General features: G+C 36.7%; 1 protein-coding gene across 1 annotated transcript in view; it reads right to left on the bottom strand.

Annotated features, from left to right (window-relative positions):
* Nucleotides 1-4,220: 4,220 nt before the first annotated feature.
* Nucleotides 4,221-16,894, bottom strand: part of LOC126299538 (uncharacterized) — a 462,448-nt gene continuing 449,774 nt past the window's right edge. Inside the window, 3 exon segments of the mRNA XM_049991532.1 lie at nucleotides 4,221-4,911; nucleotides 6,934-7,098; nucleotides 9,149-9,303. Coding sequence (XP_049847489.1) covers nucleotides 4,889-4,911; nucleotides 6,934-7,098; nucleotides 9,149-9,303 — 343 coding nt within the window. The 3' untranslated portion in view covers nucleotides 4,221-4,888.

The following is a 16,894-nucleotide window of genomic DNA, read 5'->3' as shown; positions in this document are numbered from 1 at the left end:
ATGTCCCATTTCTTTGTAATGATTTCATGTAAAATTTTTATGTACGTTTGGACAGCACCTATACAGGATTTGTTTTCTCTGGCTTGATAATAAAATACATATATAAGTAAATAAATAAATTCAATGAGAAATAGTTAGAAATGCCTTTCCATTATAAAACTAGTTAATAAACAAGTATTGTTCACATTACAGCTTTTAGCAGGAAGCTCGCATTTCTTTTAGTGTCTGTATATTGTGACCATTCTTAACATACTGACTGCTGTGTGGCCACCAGCAGCCACAGCAGAACTGCTTGCTTCATGACAAGTATCCACTGGCAACCACAGCAGATCCTCATAACTAGCACTGTGGTCTGGCAAGGTGCTGAAAGATCCGTCACTAAATGTGTGCCAGTTAACATGTTAAAACAAGTTAATTATTTTTACTATCATAAATATAATCACAAATAGTAATCAGTTTTGGTAGGGCTAAATACTTGGTTTAAGTAAGATGTAATTTATATTTTGTGGAGTGGCTTTACTCCTCTTATTCTGCAATGACAATTCCTATGCAGCTGAAATTGGATTGCACTGGAGAGCTAGTACTAGGAATGGTTAAAATGTGTTCAAGATGATGCAGTTTTGGAAAGCAGTGTTACTATAATTTCCCTAAGGAAAGCAAGTGGTTTTGGTCCCTGTTGTCTGGCTTCTCTGTCATAACCAAGTCATTTCAGCTCAGATGTAGATGAGAACTATCCAAAAGGTACATGGAGGTTCTTAGTTGTGTCACTGTCAGAAATCTAAGGTAGGCCAGATTATCATGGACCCTGTGTCAGCAAACAAAGTTGTCTCCAACATCAACTTAAGGAATTAAAATGAAAAATGTCTTCTAATGGTGTGCACTTTGGGGGAAAACAGGAAATGAATAAATTTTCTCCTGCACTCATCATTTCAGGATATCTTTTGTTCAATGGTTCTATATGCAGTAGGAGAACATTTACGAGTAATGGTAACAGTTGTTTTCTTTAAATAAACTTACTTTGATCATCAACGTCATCCCTGTCAAAGTAATGCTCCAGATGTAAAACACTTGTTCCAGTGCTTTTTACACTCTTGTAAGCACTTCTGGAACTCCCTTTTCACTGTAGTGTTGGGCTTCTTCAGAAATTCTGTCTTATCTCACCAATGGTGGCAAAATGACATTCATTCATGGTTGTCATTATCCTTGGGAATAGAAACAAGTCACAGTGGGCCATGCCTGCGAATATGGTGACCGAGGCAACACATTTTTTTCTCCCCTGTCATCATGCAATTTCCCAAAGTGGTTTTGCCAGAATTCTTGTCATTTTCTTCAGAGTGCTTAATGTAAATAGCACATAACTTCCAGGTAGTATTCCTTATTGATCATAAGATCATAATGCGAGAACTCGTGAAGCACTATAATCAAAGAAAACTGTGATAAGAACCTTCACAAGTGTTCAAAATAACGGATTTTATTTGTGTCTTCAGGTAGTTTTCATTGGGACAAATGGGACTTTGATTTTTATGTCATATCCATATACCCACCTTTTACAACTTCCTTTACAAGTTCTTCATCTTTGTCAACTTCACTCAGAAATTCTGGAGTGATGTCTATGCAGTGCCTTCATTAGCCGAAATTCAATAATTTCTGAACAGGCTTTGCTGTTACACTTTTCATGCCCAAAACATAAAAAAATTGCTTGGCTTGAGGGGAAAGGATATATGCCAACATCATCAGCAACCCCTTTGATGGTGATTCAATTTTCCAGAACCAGTTTCTTTACGTCTTCCCCACTTTCATCCATAACTGATGTGCTACGACATCCAGGAGAGCCATTGTGTTCACCACCACACACCACCCACCACCCACCACCCTCTTTCAAACATTTAGATCAGTCAAACTCTTGTCTTGTACATTCGCTAGAAGCAACAGACAACATTTTGAATATGATGCTGCACTTTATTCCAGTTTTCAAGCAAAATTTACTGCAAATTTTTTGATCCATCTTTTTGAAAGTAAAAATTCACCAAGCACTGACAACCACATACAACCTTTTCAACTATCAACAACAAACTAAATACGCAAAACAGCTGAAAATGCCACACTGAGAACATGTGTACCAAGAAGATCACACCTTGAGTAAATTGCTAAACTACACTATTTTTTTTCCCTTCTCCTCCTCCAAATTTCTTATACGAAAGCACAGCTGTGCCACAACCAAATGTTTGTCTCTTTCTTCCAATTTATCTTACAGAATGCTTTTGGTCATTTCTGTATTTTTAGTCATACAGAAAGCCTAATGAAATGGTAAGTTAAACATAATTTTAACTAGAATTCTGATGTAGGTTCAAAGCACTTGGTCAACAGTTCAGTTCATAATAATACATTACCATAAGTGATATTGTTAAGTGTTTCTTGGCTTTTAGATCTTCAATTATCTGTCTAAACTTAACCAGAAATCTAGTCAAGTTTAGTGCCAATTCTTGCATCCCAGTTATTTTTACATACTAAAGATTTAACACTGTGATTTCTTTTAATCAAGTTTACACTTTAATCGACCACATCCAGCAGCATTCCCTGGCAACTGTTTTCTACACTGTCTCCTTACCAAGGCTTTTAACACACATTCCATTTCTTTTTAATACATTGACAGCCACATGCATGGTGATGGATGTTCAGCAGGTCTGAGCAGGCACACGGTATTACATATGAGATATAAGGCTCTGCTGGGGCTGCTGGCAGGCACATGGCATCAGGTGTGAGGCTTAGTCGTGGCCAGCAGGGGGCCTTGTGGCCATCACGATGTTAATATTGTTCTGACAATATTGTTTAGCCACAAAGTAATTGTTAGTGTAGATACAGCCAAAGTTATCTATAAATCTCTACATGTATGCACACTTACACCTCTAACTCAACTCTGATGTCCTCCTCCCCTCCATCTACCCCTCTTACTAACTTTGATCCTCCCCCCGAACTTCCTGTGTCCTTTCCTTTAGGCACCTTCCCTCCCTTCTCTTTCCTTTTCCCCCATCCCCCTTCTGAAATTATCTGATTTCTGAATTTGTGAGCACTCTACTCATGCATGCAGTTTTTTTTCTTCAGTTAACATGTGACATCTTCAAACATCCCCTGAATGTTTTGAAGGATATATACTTTGACAGTTTGAGGACTTTTTCCAATAAATATAGTAAATGTCAAGCAGCTTTTGATTTATTTCATTTTCTTCTTTGGCTTATACTTACTGCTAATTTTATCTTCTCCCTCCCTCCCACCCTTCCATCCTCACCATGCCAGACCATTTCAGTCACTAATAGATACCAAAATTTCAACCCCTTACAAATATTTCACCCATACCACACATTTTGTTTTCTACTTCCTCATTTTCTTACACTAAAAACTTCAGCCTTGCAGTAGTAGGTAGTATTACAAGCTAACCAACCAAAACAGACTATCCCCCTGATCACATAACACCCCCCCCCCCCCCCCCAATTCTGGATTGGAACTATTTAAATCATTCCTCTGTCATGGATATCACAATCTTTCTTCATCCTCCAAAATGAAGAATGTACTCCCAAAAATGTTTTCTGCTTCACCCAGAGCAATAGCCTTCTGTCCATTTAATTTACGAAGAGTTCTGGGCCATCCTTCTCAGTACAACACTGTCCGCTATAATGTATGCTTTATTACGAGTGTTATCTGAATTCCTCCTGTTTTCCTTCAACACATGCTTCTGTGAATGAAGCAGAAGGTAACTATCCAATACATCCTCCACTCCCAGTATCTTCCTGACCTCAATCTCTGAAAGTCCCTGTGCTTAAGTTTCCTTTCTCTTCTCCAACGTCTTGCCACTGTTCCCTAACCATTTCCTGCTTCTGCTTACTCCCATATCAAGCTCCATACTACTGTTCATCTCTCATGTTGGTTATTTTTATGGGCTTATGTACCCATCTTACTTTCCTCCCAAGACTGCTTTTCAAATTAAATGTCTGCGACAATTCTGTATTAACTGTTTGTCCTCTTCCATACTATTTCCTCCTCACCAATATCCAATTGACAGTACACACCTGCACTTGTGAAAATTCCTCTGTAATCTAAGGTTATCATTTGTAATAGCATTGCCTTTAAACACCACATTAACCTTTACAAATACAAAGACATACTGAAAATAGAGCCTTGGGTGAAAACACAAATTACTCACATAATAATAAAAAAATTTAACAAACCATTAATATAGTTCTTTTATGTTACAAATTTACAACAGTACTGTACAATTTAGTACAACGAAAACAACTGAGGTGACAAAAGTTAAAGCTAATTTTACTATATCTGTACACTCTCCATATAATACAAAATATTTTTTCACTTCTTTAATGCATATTACAATTAGAAGAATGTTTTCCAGACATACTCCAAACAAAATATCAGGCTTGGTAACATCAGTATGTAATGGAAAAAAATACTTTGACAATATACAACTCAGAAATTTCAATTTACAAAAATATTTCTCAAATATTTGGTGACTGAACTGCAAGAGAACCTAACGACAATAACAGTTTCAGAATATTATACTTTCATTTGGCATAGTCACTTGGATACATAGTTACATATGGCTAATATCACATTTCTGTATTCCAGTTTTGTAGCTTCTACAGTGTTAACATCATCACGACTACACACACAATAAAGACTTAACACTCTTCTTACAAGAAGAAAGAGAGGCTGCTTTGTTAACATTAACTTATTTGTGAACATGTACCATAATATACATAGTGTACAATATAAACATGGTGAAGAAAATGCTGTACAAATTTGTGAATTTACATTATTTCTGATTTACAGGCCTCCCTTACACGAGGAAATACCAAAACTGATCACTGTTTGAAGTTTCTCATACACAGCTGAATTTCACACCTGAAAATGATGAAAAAAAATCAATTCTTTTATCACTCATACAATGGGGATTTCATGACGTGATATACAAAATAATAATGAACTCCATGCTCTAATCTATGTATGACCTAGATCAAAATGGAGAGATTTCATTCACAAACTTGTGCTTTATCTTAAAATATCTTTATGTTAAATTGGTAGTTCTCACCACTTTTTTCCCCTATTCGCTTTTCATTAAAATTAATATGACATTGTAAACTTTTATAATTTTACATAAAAAGGGGTTTTAGTTTTGCTTTTCTTTTGAAACAGTGAAAAAGATTTTTTTATGAGAGCAACAGGTATTTGTGCACATTAGAACAGAACAGAACAGAACAGAACAGAACAGAACATTTTTATTAGCCTTTCAGTATTTTTCATACAATTGGCTTTGTCAAAGTTTACATATGCTAATAATAATAATAATAATAATAATAATAATAATAATAATAATAATTGTGGGGGCAGAGGCACTGTATAAACCTGATTCAAAAGAATACTATACTTTGTCATATTGTCACTTTGTATTTGGAATAAACCATTGAGGAGTAGAGGCGACCCAAAAATGAAATGTTGAAGTAGTTAATATAGTAGGTGAATGGAACCTTTAAGTGGCAAGAACTATAAACTGAAATAATGTATGGTGAAACGAGCAACAATTATTTAAAAAAGGTCAAAATGAAACCTAATAAGATCCATAGGAACATTAAACAAAAATCATTGCATGTCAATGATGACACAATCAAATCTAAATTGCACTTGTAACCAAGTTAAAATTGTCTGAGCTGAAAATAATATGTTTTGAACAATCACTGTGGCAGCGGTAAACCAAATTCATATTCTGATGCTCGAGTCTGATCCATTATCATTTTCTGAAATTCCATGTTCAGTCTAAATTATAATCATAAGCTATTAAGAAAAATTATCTGAATAATTTTAATCTCTATTTTCTGTCACATCACAATTGTCTCAAATTTCATTTTCTTATTTGGGTTCATGTCCAAACAGTAGGGAAAAAGAGCAAAACTTGGTCAGAAATTAATAGGCTGGAGAAAGGTGTTTTACCTTGCAAATAAAAATAACTAACATGTGATATTTAATATGAGGTTTTTGGTGGATAAACTATAGAAAACTTTACCAATACTGCTGTGGGAGGTAAACTTTATGAAAAATGGTGTGTGTTAAACTGGTCGTGAACTAGAAGTCGCATTTACATGTTCTGCTTATGGCAAAATGAACATTCTTTAAAGCATTGAGATCCCTGGAGATGCACACATTTAGGAAGACAAATACAGCTGACAATACACAACTGATTTAATATAAACTGTGCAACTTTGAAAGTAAGCTATATATGGGAGTATGTGAAAATTATACCAATAAAAATTAAATAAGCAATATGAGAAATATTGGTAAACAATGATGGGTTTCTGAAGGACTGAGATGAATATTAGTAAGGGTAGCACTCTTATCAGGAAAGTTGTTATTCATATAATCTGTAAGAAAACAGATATTAACACAGAGTGTATAGTACCAGAGATCACACTCCACGAGATATCAGAGTGAAGAATAATGGCAACTGCTTTGACAAATTCAACATTCACTAAGTGACTTAGAATTTTTTTTTTAAAAAAAGGAAAACTTTGCACTTGGAAAATGCTCATGAAACACAGATTTTTTTGCCTCAGAAGACCTGTTAATTCGTATTACTTTACTATATCTGAATTGCACCTTATAGAATTCAGCTACATCTTTGTTAGTTTGTTAGTTTTCAGTAGCTAATTAGGCCATTGATAACAATACTCTGAATCACTGACAAGTACTATATTTTCAGGAGCAATTCACACAAAACAGTTTTCATTCACCAGACAGCAGGACACCAGAGGGAATCTCAAAAGAAAACTACCACTTTACTCATTGTTAAGTGTTTTATTTTATTTCATTTCAAGTCACAAATTAACTGATGAACACAGTAACTTTATTCAACACTATATTATCAATACTTACCATCTTCACTGGAATAACAATTATGGCAGTGGAGTTTGTTATTGCGAACTCTGACATCTGTGCCCATAAGTCCATCACCAAGTTGGATGTGGCACACACAGCATTTAAAACAGTCAATGTGATAGAAAAGTCTCAAACTCTCTATGATCATTGCAGCTCCTCTGCCTGAAATTTAATGATCACAAAATCATTAAGAAGTTTAAGATATTTTATGACAGGATTACTTTACATTGTATTTTCTCTGAAATTTCTGTTGTATGTGCTTAAATTTCTAAATTACATTAAATATAATATATAATCTGACCTAAAATGATAGCATACATTTTGGAATATATCTTCAGTTCTTAAAGAAAAACTTCTTATAAAAAGTGATATCTAGTCACAGAATGTTTTTCTGAAAACTAGGTTTGTTCCAATAATAATTTTAAAGATAATTGCAGCTTCATTCACTCATTTCACAGAAGTATCACACCAAAATGGAATAAATCAGATCATGTTCCCTATATAACTCCAAGATCAATGTACGTAAATGATAGTAATTTTAAGTAACCTACAGTACCCATTAATACACTGCATTTAACTAAAAAAATTGAAGTAAAATGAGTACTTATTACTGACCCAACTGTTACTTTTTAATGTCCCATTTCTTTTTCTGTACCCCACTATCAGAAAGATCTTTCATCTACACATCTCTGTACATCCAGGAAAATACTATCTAAAAATAAGTATTTGCAGTCCTGGATTCCAGTATATGAAACACTGATTCTTTAACTGCTCAGTCCTCCACAGTTCTGTACAATCCAAAATTTATTAGCTGATGGTAATGTAGTAGTACTAATGTTGTTGTTGTTGTTGTTGCTGGTGGTTGTTCAATTCAATCATGCCATCAAATATACACATACTTCTAATGCAAATTTTAATGCTCAGTATATGATTTTACCCTCTCTCCCCCTTTGAAATTTTGATGGTGGCAGGGGTATAATACAGGGAGCGAAAGGCTGTTTACAACTTGAGCAGAAACCAGACGGCAGTGTCAATGGGTCTGAAAGGGAAGAAGTATTTGGAAAGGGTGTGAGACAGAGTTATAGTCTGCCCCCAAGTTAAAGAATCCAAAGAAATATTTGGAGTAGGAATTAAGGTCCAGTGAAAATAAATAAAAATTTTGGTGTTTTTCAATGACATTGTAACTGTCAGAGGCAGCAAAGGACTATGAAGAGCAGTTGAAAGGAAGAGACGACGTCTTGAAAGGCATGTATAAGATGAACATAAACAAAAGCAACACGAGGATAATGGAATGTAGTCAATTTAAATCAGGTAATGTTGAAGGAATTAGATTAGGAAATGAGATACGTAAAGTAGTAGATGAGTTTTGCGATTTGGGCAGCAAAATAACTGATGTGGTCGAAGTAGATAGGATACAAAATGCAGACTGGTAATGGCAAGAAAAGTGTTCCTGAAAATGAGTAATTAATTAACATTGATTAAGATTTAAGTGTTTGGATGTTCTTTGTCTAGGCATATGTCTGGATTGTAGCCATGTGTGGAAGTCAAATATGCATGATAAACAGTTTAGATAAGAAGAGAATAAAAGCTTTTGAAATGTGGTGCCACAGAATAATGCTGAAGATTAGATGGTTAGATCAAGTAACTTATGAGAAGGTACTGAACAGAATTGGAGATGAGAGAAATTTGTGGTACAACCTGACTAGAAGAAGGGATTGATTGGTAGGACATATTCTGAGACATCAAGGGATCACCAGTTTAGTACTGGAGAGAAGTGTGGGGTGTAAAAATCATAGATGGAGACCAAGAGATGACTACAGTAAGCAGTGGCCGAAGTGGCCGAGAGGTTCTAGGCACTACAGTCTGGAACCACGCGACCACTACAGTCACAGGTCTGAATCCTGCCTCGGGCATGGATGTGTGTGATGTACTTAGGTTAGTTAGGTTTAAGTAGTTCTAAGTTCTAGGTGACCAATGACCTCAAAAGTTAAGTCCCATAGTGCTCAGAGCCATTTGAGCCACTACAGTAAGCAGATTCAGAAGGCTGTAGGTTGCAGTAGTTAATCAGAGATGATGAAGCTTGCACAGGATATAATAGCATGGAGACCTGCAGCAAACCAATATCATTGTCATTGTTTTAGTGTCAGGGAAACATAATGTGTTGGTAAATGGGGATATCCTACAATTTTGTCATTTACATTGAAGCACTCACCTAGTTCCTCTCCACAATGAGAACATTTTTTCTTTCCACTGACACTAAGCATTTTCTCAGTAGTTTGGTCAGAGTTCATTGTTACAGGATTACCATTAGGCCTGAGAATATTATGGTGACCAGCAATCTGCTCTCTGCTTTGGCTGTCTTGTGCCCTAGAAAAATGAACAATTCTTATAGAGTTTTAAATGACACAAACGAAACAACAAAAAAAGTAACAGTGTAGATGTAGATACTTTCTTCATGGTGGTTTGTCGCAGTGAAAATGGAAGTCCCTGCATGCTCATTAAAAATTCAAAAGTAGTTACAGAAAACCAACCTCTGTTGCTCAGATGTCAGCTTCAGAGGTAAGATACTCAGGATGGTATTTATGTTGTTCTTCAACAAGAATCTAGGATAACTAATTTTTAGTTACTACTTGCTGTGGTGTGGAACATGGCGGTAGATGTATCTTGATGAAAATATGGCTACATGCAGATTATTGTACTCTACACTATAATTTCATAAATGCTAGCAGACATCTATCTAGAAATTTAACTATAGAAAAGTAGTTGTCAAGCAGAAGAGATACCCATTTATTTCTGAAAGTGTTTTAATTGGCTGTCAGCACATTTACTCAGAAGTGAGGCAGTCAAAAAGTTTGGTGTAGCTTTTGGTCACCACCACCACCACCACCACCACCACCACCACCACCACCACCACCACCAAATGGCATTAACACAGAAATTCCACCACAGATAAGTACAGAAAATATTCCATGCACAGCTATTTTTAAACACTGAAATCAATAGTAAAACCAGAGAATATTTATACTGCTGAAGACTGCCGAAAGAGTAACACAATTTTAATGAAGTCTTTGTGATTACTGAACAGCATATCAAGAGAGTTGAACATGCCAAGACAAGAAACCTGTCTTGAGATGAAGATCATTTCACTCTTCAAAAAGAACAGTAGTTGAATATGTGAACACCTTTGCAAAATTGTCCTTTGGCGTTACCTCAGTTCATTACAGGGCAAATTTCTTATTATGCTGCCCAAAACAAAAACCTGGGTCTTAAGCACAATTAATATATTACCAGTCACTGGAAAATACTAGGTCTCTGGTGTTAAAAGGACAGATCCCAGAACAAGCTTAGGGAAACAATCAGTAGCAAGAGTCAATGGAGTTCTTTTCAACATAACAAGGATTTACTACCTGAAAAAATAAGCATATTCACAGTAAATGTGAGTCCACAAATAAATGTCCACATATAAATGTCCACATATAAAATTTGAAGACACTGCCATGTTATACAGGAGCCAATCGTGTTAGAAAGTTTACAGTGGTGCTGGTGAAGATGAAGAACACTTGCAATTGTGAATACAACTGAAAGATTAATACCTTCTTGACAGTCAGCATAACAATGCACCCCCCAAAAATGCCCAAGTAACTTTTCTGCATGTCTCTGAATCACACACCTAGGAAAGGCATTTGATACTGTGAGATGAAGTCAAGAGGGGAACAGCGGTAGATGATACATTGCTGTTTCAATAGTTCATATACTATGTTCATAGGTCAGTGTCTACAGACTGCAAAGTAACCATGTAATGGTAGGGTTTGTTTTGAATCACACTTAGGGTATATTTTTGGTGCTATTGCATTTATCTGTTGAACCTGCAGAAAATATGGAATTGATGTTACAAGTATTTGTAGTTTTGAGTAATATATTTTTGATAAATAAAAGGGAACAGAATGTGGTTTCTTTATCACTCAATATTTTGTTCAAAAGCCTCTAACTTCAATGAGCATCAGCACACTGCATGGAAGGGAGTTTATGAAGTGCATAATAAATCCTACATCTTTTCCACCTCCTCCTAGACAGCTAAGCTGATGTTTTACAGACAACCAAGGATTTCTGGCATGTAATTAGCCAAACTTTCTCACATGGTCCATTTAATGTGTGTTCAATATATGTAATAGAGGGAAACATTCCACGTGGGAAAAATATATCTAAAAACAAAGATGATGTGACTTACCCAACGAAAGCGCTGGCAGGTCGATAGACACACATACAAACACAAACACACACACACACAAAATTCAAGCTTTTGCAACCCACGGTTGCTTCATCAGGAAAGAGGGAAGGAGAGGGAAAGACTAAAGGATGTGGGTTTTAAGGGAGAGGGTAAGGAGTCATTGCAATCCCGGGAGCGGAAAGACTTACCTTAGGGGGGAAAAAAGGACAGGTATACACAAGCAGACACAAACAAGCAGACACAAACAAGCAGACACAAACAAGCAGACACAAACAAGCAGACACAAACAAGCAGACACAAACAAGCAGACACAAACAAGCAGACACAAACAAGCAGACACAAACAAGCAGACACAAACAAGCAGACACAAACAAGCAGACACAAACAAGCAGACACAAACAAGCAGACACAAACAAGCAGACACAAACAAGCAGACACAAACAAGCAGACACAAACAAGCAGACACAAACAAGCAGACACAAACAAGCAGACACAAACAAGCAGACACAAACAAGCAGACACAAACAAGCAGACACAAACAAGCAGACACAAACAAGCAGACACAAACAAGCAGACACAAACAAGCAGACACAAACAAGCAGACACAAACAAGCAGACACAAACAAGCAGACATTGTTAAGTCTGCCTGTGTCTGAACGTGAACGTGCGCGTGCACGCGCGCCGGAGTCAGGCTTTCGTGACCAGCGGTTGCTTCGTCAAAGGGGGGGGGGGGGGGGGCGTATGTGGGTTTTTGGTAGAGGGTGGGGAGTTGTTCCAGTCCCGGGAGCGGGGGGACTTGCCTTGGGGAGGGGGGGGGTGGACGGGTATGCACTGGCGCACGTGCACAGACACAGGCAGACGTGTCTGTGTCTGTGTCTGTCTATCGACCTTCCAGTGCTTTCATTGGGTAAGTCACATCATCTATAAATGGGACAGAAGTCTGGTGCAGAGACAGCCAGCTGAGAAAATAAACCCTTTCCTGTACTGAAAACCATTCCTGCATTATTGTTGACATTTGTATTGGAGACAGATTAAGCCCTTCAGAATAGCTGTTGCAATTACAATCATTTCATTACTCATAATATGCGTATACTTGACACTATCAAGTTTATGATATGTCATGTGAAATATTAAATCCATAGGAACACAAATCTAACTCCATATTGCCATAGGATCTGGCTTCTACAAGATGACTCCTGGATATATTTTGGATTGCAACACACATCTTGTACCCTATATAGTAATAAAAGACCTGTATATGCTGAGGCAAATACTAATACCAATTTGATGAGTAAAACAATGATTTGGCAAAACTATTATGTTCTGCCAGTCACAGCTTATATCATCCTTGAAGGATGCTAATTGTTTGAGTCCACATTCATCATGAAGCTTCTCCTTAATGGTTGCATGTTTGCTTTGTGGACTGGCCTCCAAAGCTGGAGCCAGATTAAAACTTACTAAACTTGGAAACATAGTAGTAAGTTTTAATTGCACCACTTATGACAAAATATTTGACTGTGACATGTTAATGCTTTTAGACAAGTATTATCACAGACAAGAGTACATTTCACACACACCTGCTACATTCTTAATTATCTCAATATTGTCTTATCCACAATCTCACAATATACTCAGGTAAACCATACAGACCCCAGCCTCTGAGGTCACTCTAATGCCATCACACTCCTTTCCTCCACAAGAGGAACAACAGAGTCATGAATAGCCTGCTGACCACGAGGCCTGGCCGATGAATCAACTGGTCCAACTATGTGAGGTGGTGCAGATATCTGAGCTTTCATTGGCTAATTTACAATGAATGTTGAGCTTCTAGACATGAATGTGCGCACACACACACAAATTTGCAATTTGCTAGCTTTTAGGATTTTAATCCTTTTGAGCCAGGAAACACATTCAAATATAGTCAGCATACCACTTTCCCCCAGCCAACCCACTATGTGTTACACCTTATATATTGCATTTTCCTGTGCCATACTGGGTTGAACTTGTATTTTACTGCAACGCTGCTAGCCAGTCTTAAATAAATCTCAATCTAACTTAAAAATGAACGAGCAACACAAAATTCCTACAAATTAGAACACAAAATATGAGAAGTCAAAGGTAAAATGTATATACGGCCAGTGTACTGAGACTGAATGATTTTAGGAAAGTTATATCTTTAATAAAATAATTTTTTGATTGGCAGATTGCAGTGGCAGGGCATAGCCAGGCATACTTGATAAGGTTCTGCATGCACCTATGAAACAGACAAAGACAATACAGTGAACATGTGGGTGCAGCTGGACTACAATCTTGCAGATTCATATTCTACACCATAAAACACCTAGGTTTTAACTGAAACATTTTTTCCCCATTCATGGTGGATGAGATTAATCAGCACAAGAGTTACAGTGGCTGGATGAAAGAACACTCCAAAATAAGTCACCACGATGGTGAGATTTGAAGGGACTCTATGCAATCAAGCATCCTGATAGTGTTGAGAGACACCAAACTCTGTTGCGAAGGGAAGGAAAAAATGACATTACACTTAATGTAGTTGATTTGCCAGACATTTAAAAGTCTAAATGTGAAGGTTCTACTGTACAATCAAATGTACAAAACTAAATTAAATTGTTAACAATAATATCTGCTGTTGTGGACAGAAAGTTTAATTCCAAAAACAAAAAAAATTGAATTTTGTGAAGTACAGCACCATATACCATGAATGGAAATAAATGGTTTCAGATGTATCCTCAGGATTTTTTGGCATAGATTCTGAATCTGCCATAAAAATGGCAATTTGAAAATGAAATGTTGACAGGTTTTCTTACAATTAGTTTCATTTTATTTCAAATGTTTTACTCCTACATATTTTATAGTTGTTACTACTTCCAGGAACTGATCCGCAACAAAGCATTCTAGCAGTAATTGATGTAGTTAAATATACGTTATGTATTTCTCATGAATAGTCAAGTTCATTGTCAACTGCCTGTCCCTGCACCAATTATCCATCATTTGTAGGTCTTCCTCAGGTTTGATACAGTCTTCTGCCATTGAAAACAATAAAAGTATGAAGAGTTTTGCATTTTCTGTCACCAGATTTTTATTGTGCCTTCTGACATCCCCTTGGCAACATTTCAGAGAATTTTTGCTTAGCTTGATAGTCCTCTTTTTCTCTCAAATACACTATCTGATCAAAGCTATTTGGACACCTATTAGTGGACATAAATCTGGTATGTGACAACTCCTCACCTTTTTCACGACTAACTCTGATGCAAATATTTTTAATAAGGTGTCAATGTCTGGAGAAATGGCAGCCCATTTTCCTCGAGAGCCAAAAGCAGAGAAAGTAGTAATGTTGAACACCTGGGTCTTAGTGAAGTCCAAGTTCTAACTCATCCCAAACATCTTACATTAGATTCTGATTGGGTCTGGTAAGGTCAGTCTATTTTTGCCCAGTGCTTTGCAACAGCACGCATTTTCACGATTATGCTATGTATCATTTTTAAACTGTGTGTCTGCGATACGCAGTACACAATACTGTAAAATGTGTTCATATCCTCGATCATTCAGCATTTTCTGAAGTGCAGTAAGGGGCTCACACACTAGCCAGAAAGAAGACCCCAATACATCAACATCACTCCCTACAATCTGCACTGTTGGTACTACCCATGATGGCAGTTAATATTCTCCAGGCATTGACCAAACACAAACACTTCCATTGGAATGCCACATGGTATAGTATGATTCTTCACTCCAAATCACTCATTTCCAGACATCCACTGACCAGTGAAATAGCTCTTTACACCATCTCGAGCATCACTTAGCACTGACTACAGAAATGTGTGGCTTATGAGCAGCTGCTTGGCCACTACCTCATTCTTTCTAATTCCCTATGGAGAGTCACTGTGATAGCTGGACTGCTGGTATAACTTAGGAATAGAGAAGTGACTAATTGTGTCGATTCCTTGTGATTTTTTACAACCACCCTCCACAGTCCTCAATGGCCTCTGTACATCGATGCATGTCATCTGCAAGGTCTTTGTTTCACTGAGGTTGTTCTTGGTGTTTCCACTTCACAATCACCAACAGTTGACTCTGACATCTTTAGAAGGTTTGAAATGTCCCTGATGTGTATGTTGTTCAGGTGACATCCAAAGACTAGCCCACACTTGAAATCACCAAGCTCTCCTAACAAACACAGTCTACTGTTACTATTTTTCTACTGACAACACAACACTCCCCACCTCCTGTTATATAGGCAGTTCTTCCTCTCGTGACATCTGGTGAGCAATTCCAATTATTTAGGTGTATCTGGATACTTTTGATCAGATAGTGTATTTGTCTTGCTCCATTTGAGATTTTATTAAAATTTACCTTCTTCATACCTGCTTCTCCTTTGGTGTTTGTTTAAGTAGCTTTATTAAAAAAAATTGTGCTTTTTGTTCATATTTGTATAATCTTTGTTTTGTGGGATGTTGAACTTCTTATATAATTTTATCTGAATATCTTACTGTTCTTAAATACATTCTTATTACCTCCATTTCTGACTAACTTCCCGAAGAATGGTTGGTTTCTTTCTTGCTTTGTACATATTTTTACACTTTATCTTAACAGCCTATGATTACCTTATTTTCTAAAATGGTTGAGGACTGTCCTATTGTGTGCCATTTCTTCATTGCTGGTAACATTTAATTCACTTTATTTTTAGTTACATCTGGTTCTCGTCAAATCACTTTTCCATTTGTTTTCATCTGCAAGCATGTGCATGATAAACATGTTTTCCTTCTCTGCGAAATATAGTAATGATACCTGTCATTTCTGGTGCAAATATGAAGTTTCCCTGCAGAAGAAGTGTTCTGTACTTTTTGACCTCCTTTCAAATTAAAACTAACATCATTTTGTAATGGGATTTGTCACAATTTTTTCCAATTTCTGTAACTCTAAGGTCTCCTATCCCTTCTTCAGAATGTGAGCATATTAGAGCATGGGTTTGAAGAATTTTCATGGCATGTTTATTGTCTTTTTTTTTACATGCATCTTGCTGTCCTGTGTGATTTAATTTAAGTACTGCAATAACATTTAATTTTCTGTTGTACAAAAAAGCCTACATTTAAATTCTCTTCTGCTCTGATCAAGATAACCTAATTTTAATTATATTTGACCATCCTTTTTTGACATATTTCAGATGACTTTGCAATGTACCATTATGTCTTATTTAATTCCTCTTTTCACTTCAATAATCTTTGCATAGTGATGTTCTGTAATTAATTAACACTAATGAGAAAAATGGAGGCTATGCTTTATTTCTGAGGTCTATGTTATTGTTTAGCTACCTGAAATTCATGGAGTAAAGTGCAGGCAGATGCACAAACAACTGGGCATATCCCACAACCTAAAACTATCACTGGGGGGAGGGGGGGTCTCAGTCTACTACTCCCAATATTCTTTTATACTGCACTAACCTGCCAGAACCCAACGAGGTTGCTGAGAGATGTGAATATTGCGAAGGATCAGTGTAACTATTCCCACAACAGGGTCACAGCAGATCTCCGAGTTTTATCTCTGAGAATGGACTCGCATAACTACTTCACTTGCTGATCTCTTGCTGTAAGAGCCCTTGATTCATTATGGTCATTTAGTATTATGTATTTCTGTAACTAATAAGTCATTTTGCCCAACGGGCTTTGGACAATGATTCCTTACATTGCTGGCAGTGTGAGTAGCTCATAC

Source organism: Schistocerca gregaria, chromosome X, assembly GCF_023897955.1.
Source record: "Schistocerca gregaria isolate iqSchGreg1 chromosome X, iqSchGreg1.2, whole genome shotgun sequence".
Classification (NCBI taxonomy): Eukaryota; Metazoa; Arthropoda; class Insecta; order Orthoptera; family Acrididae; genus Schistocerca; species Schistocerca gregaria.
The sequence above is the reverse complement of the archived record's forward strand: the minus strand, read 5'-3'. Positions and strand labels throughout refer to the sequence as shown.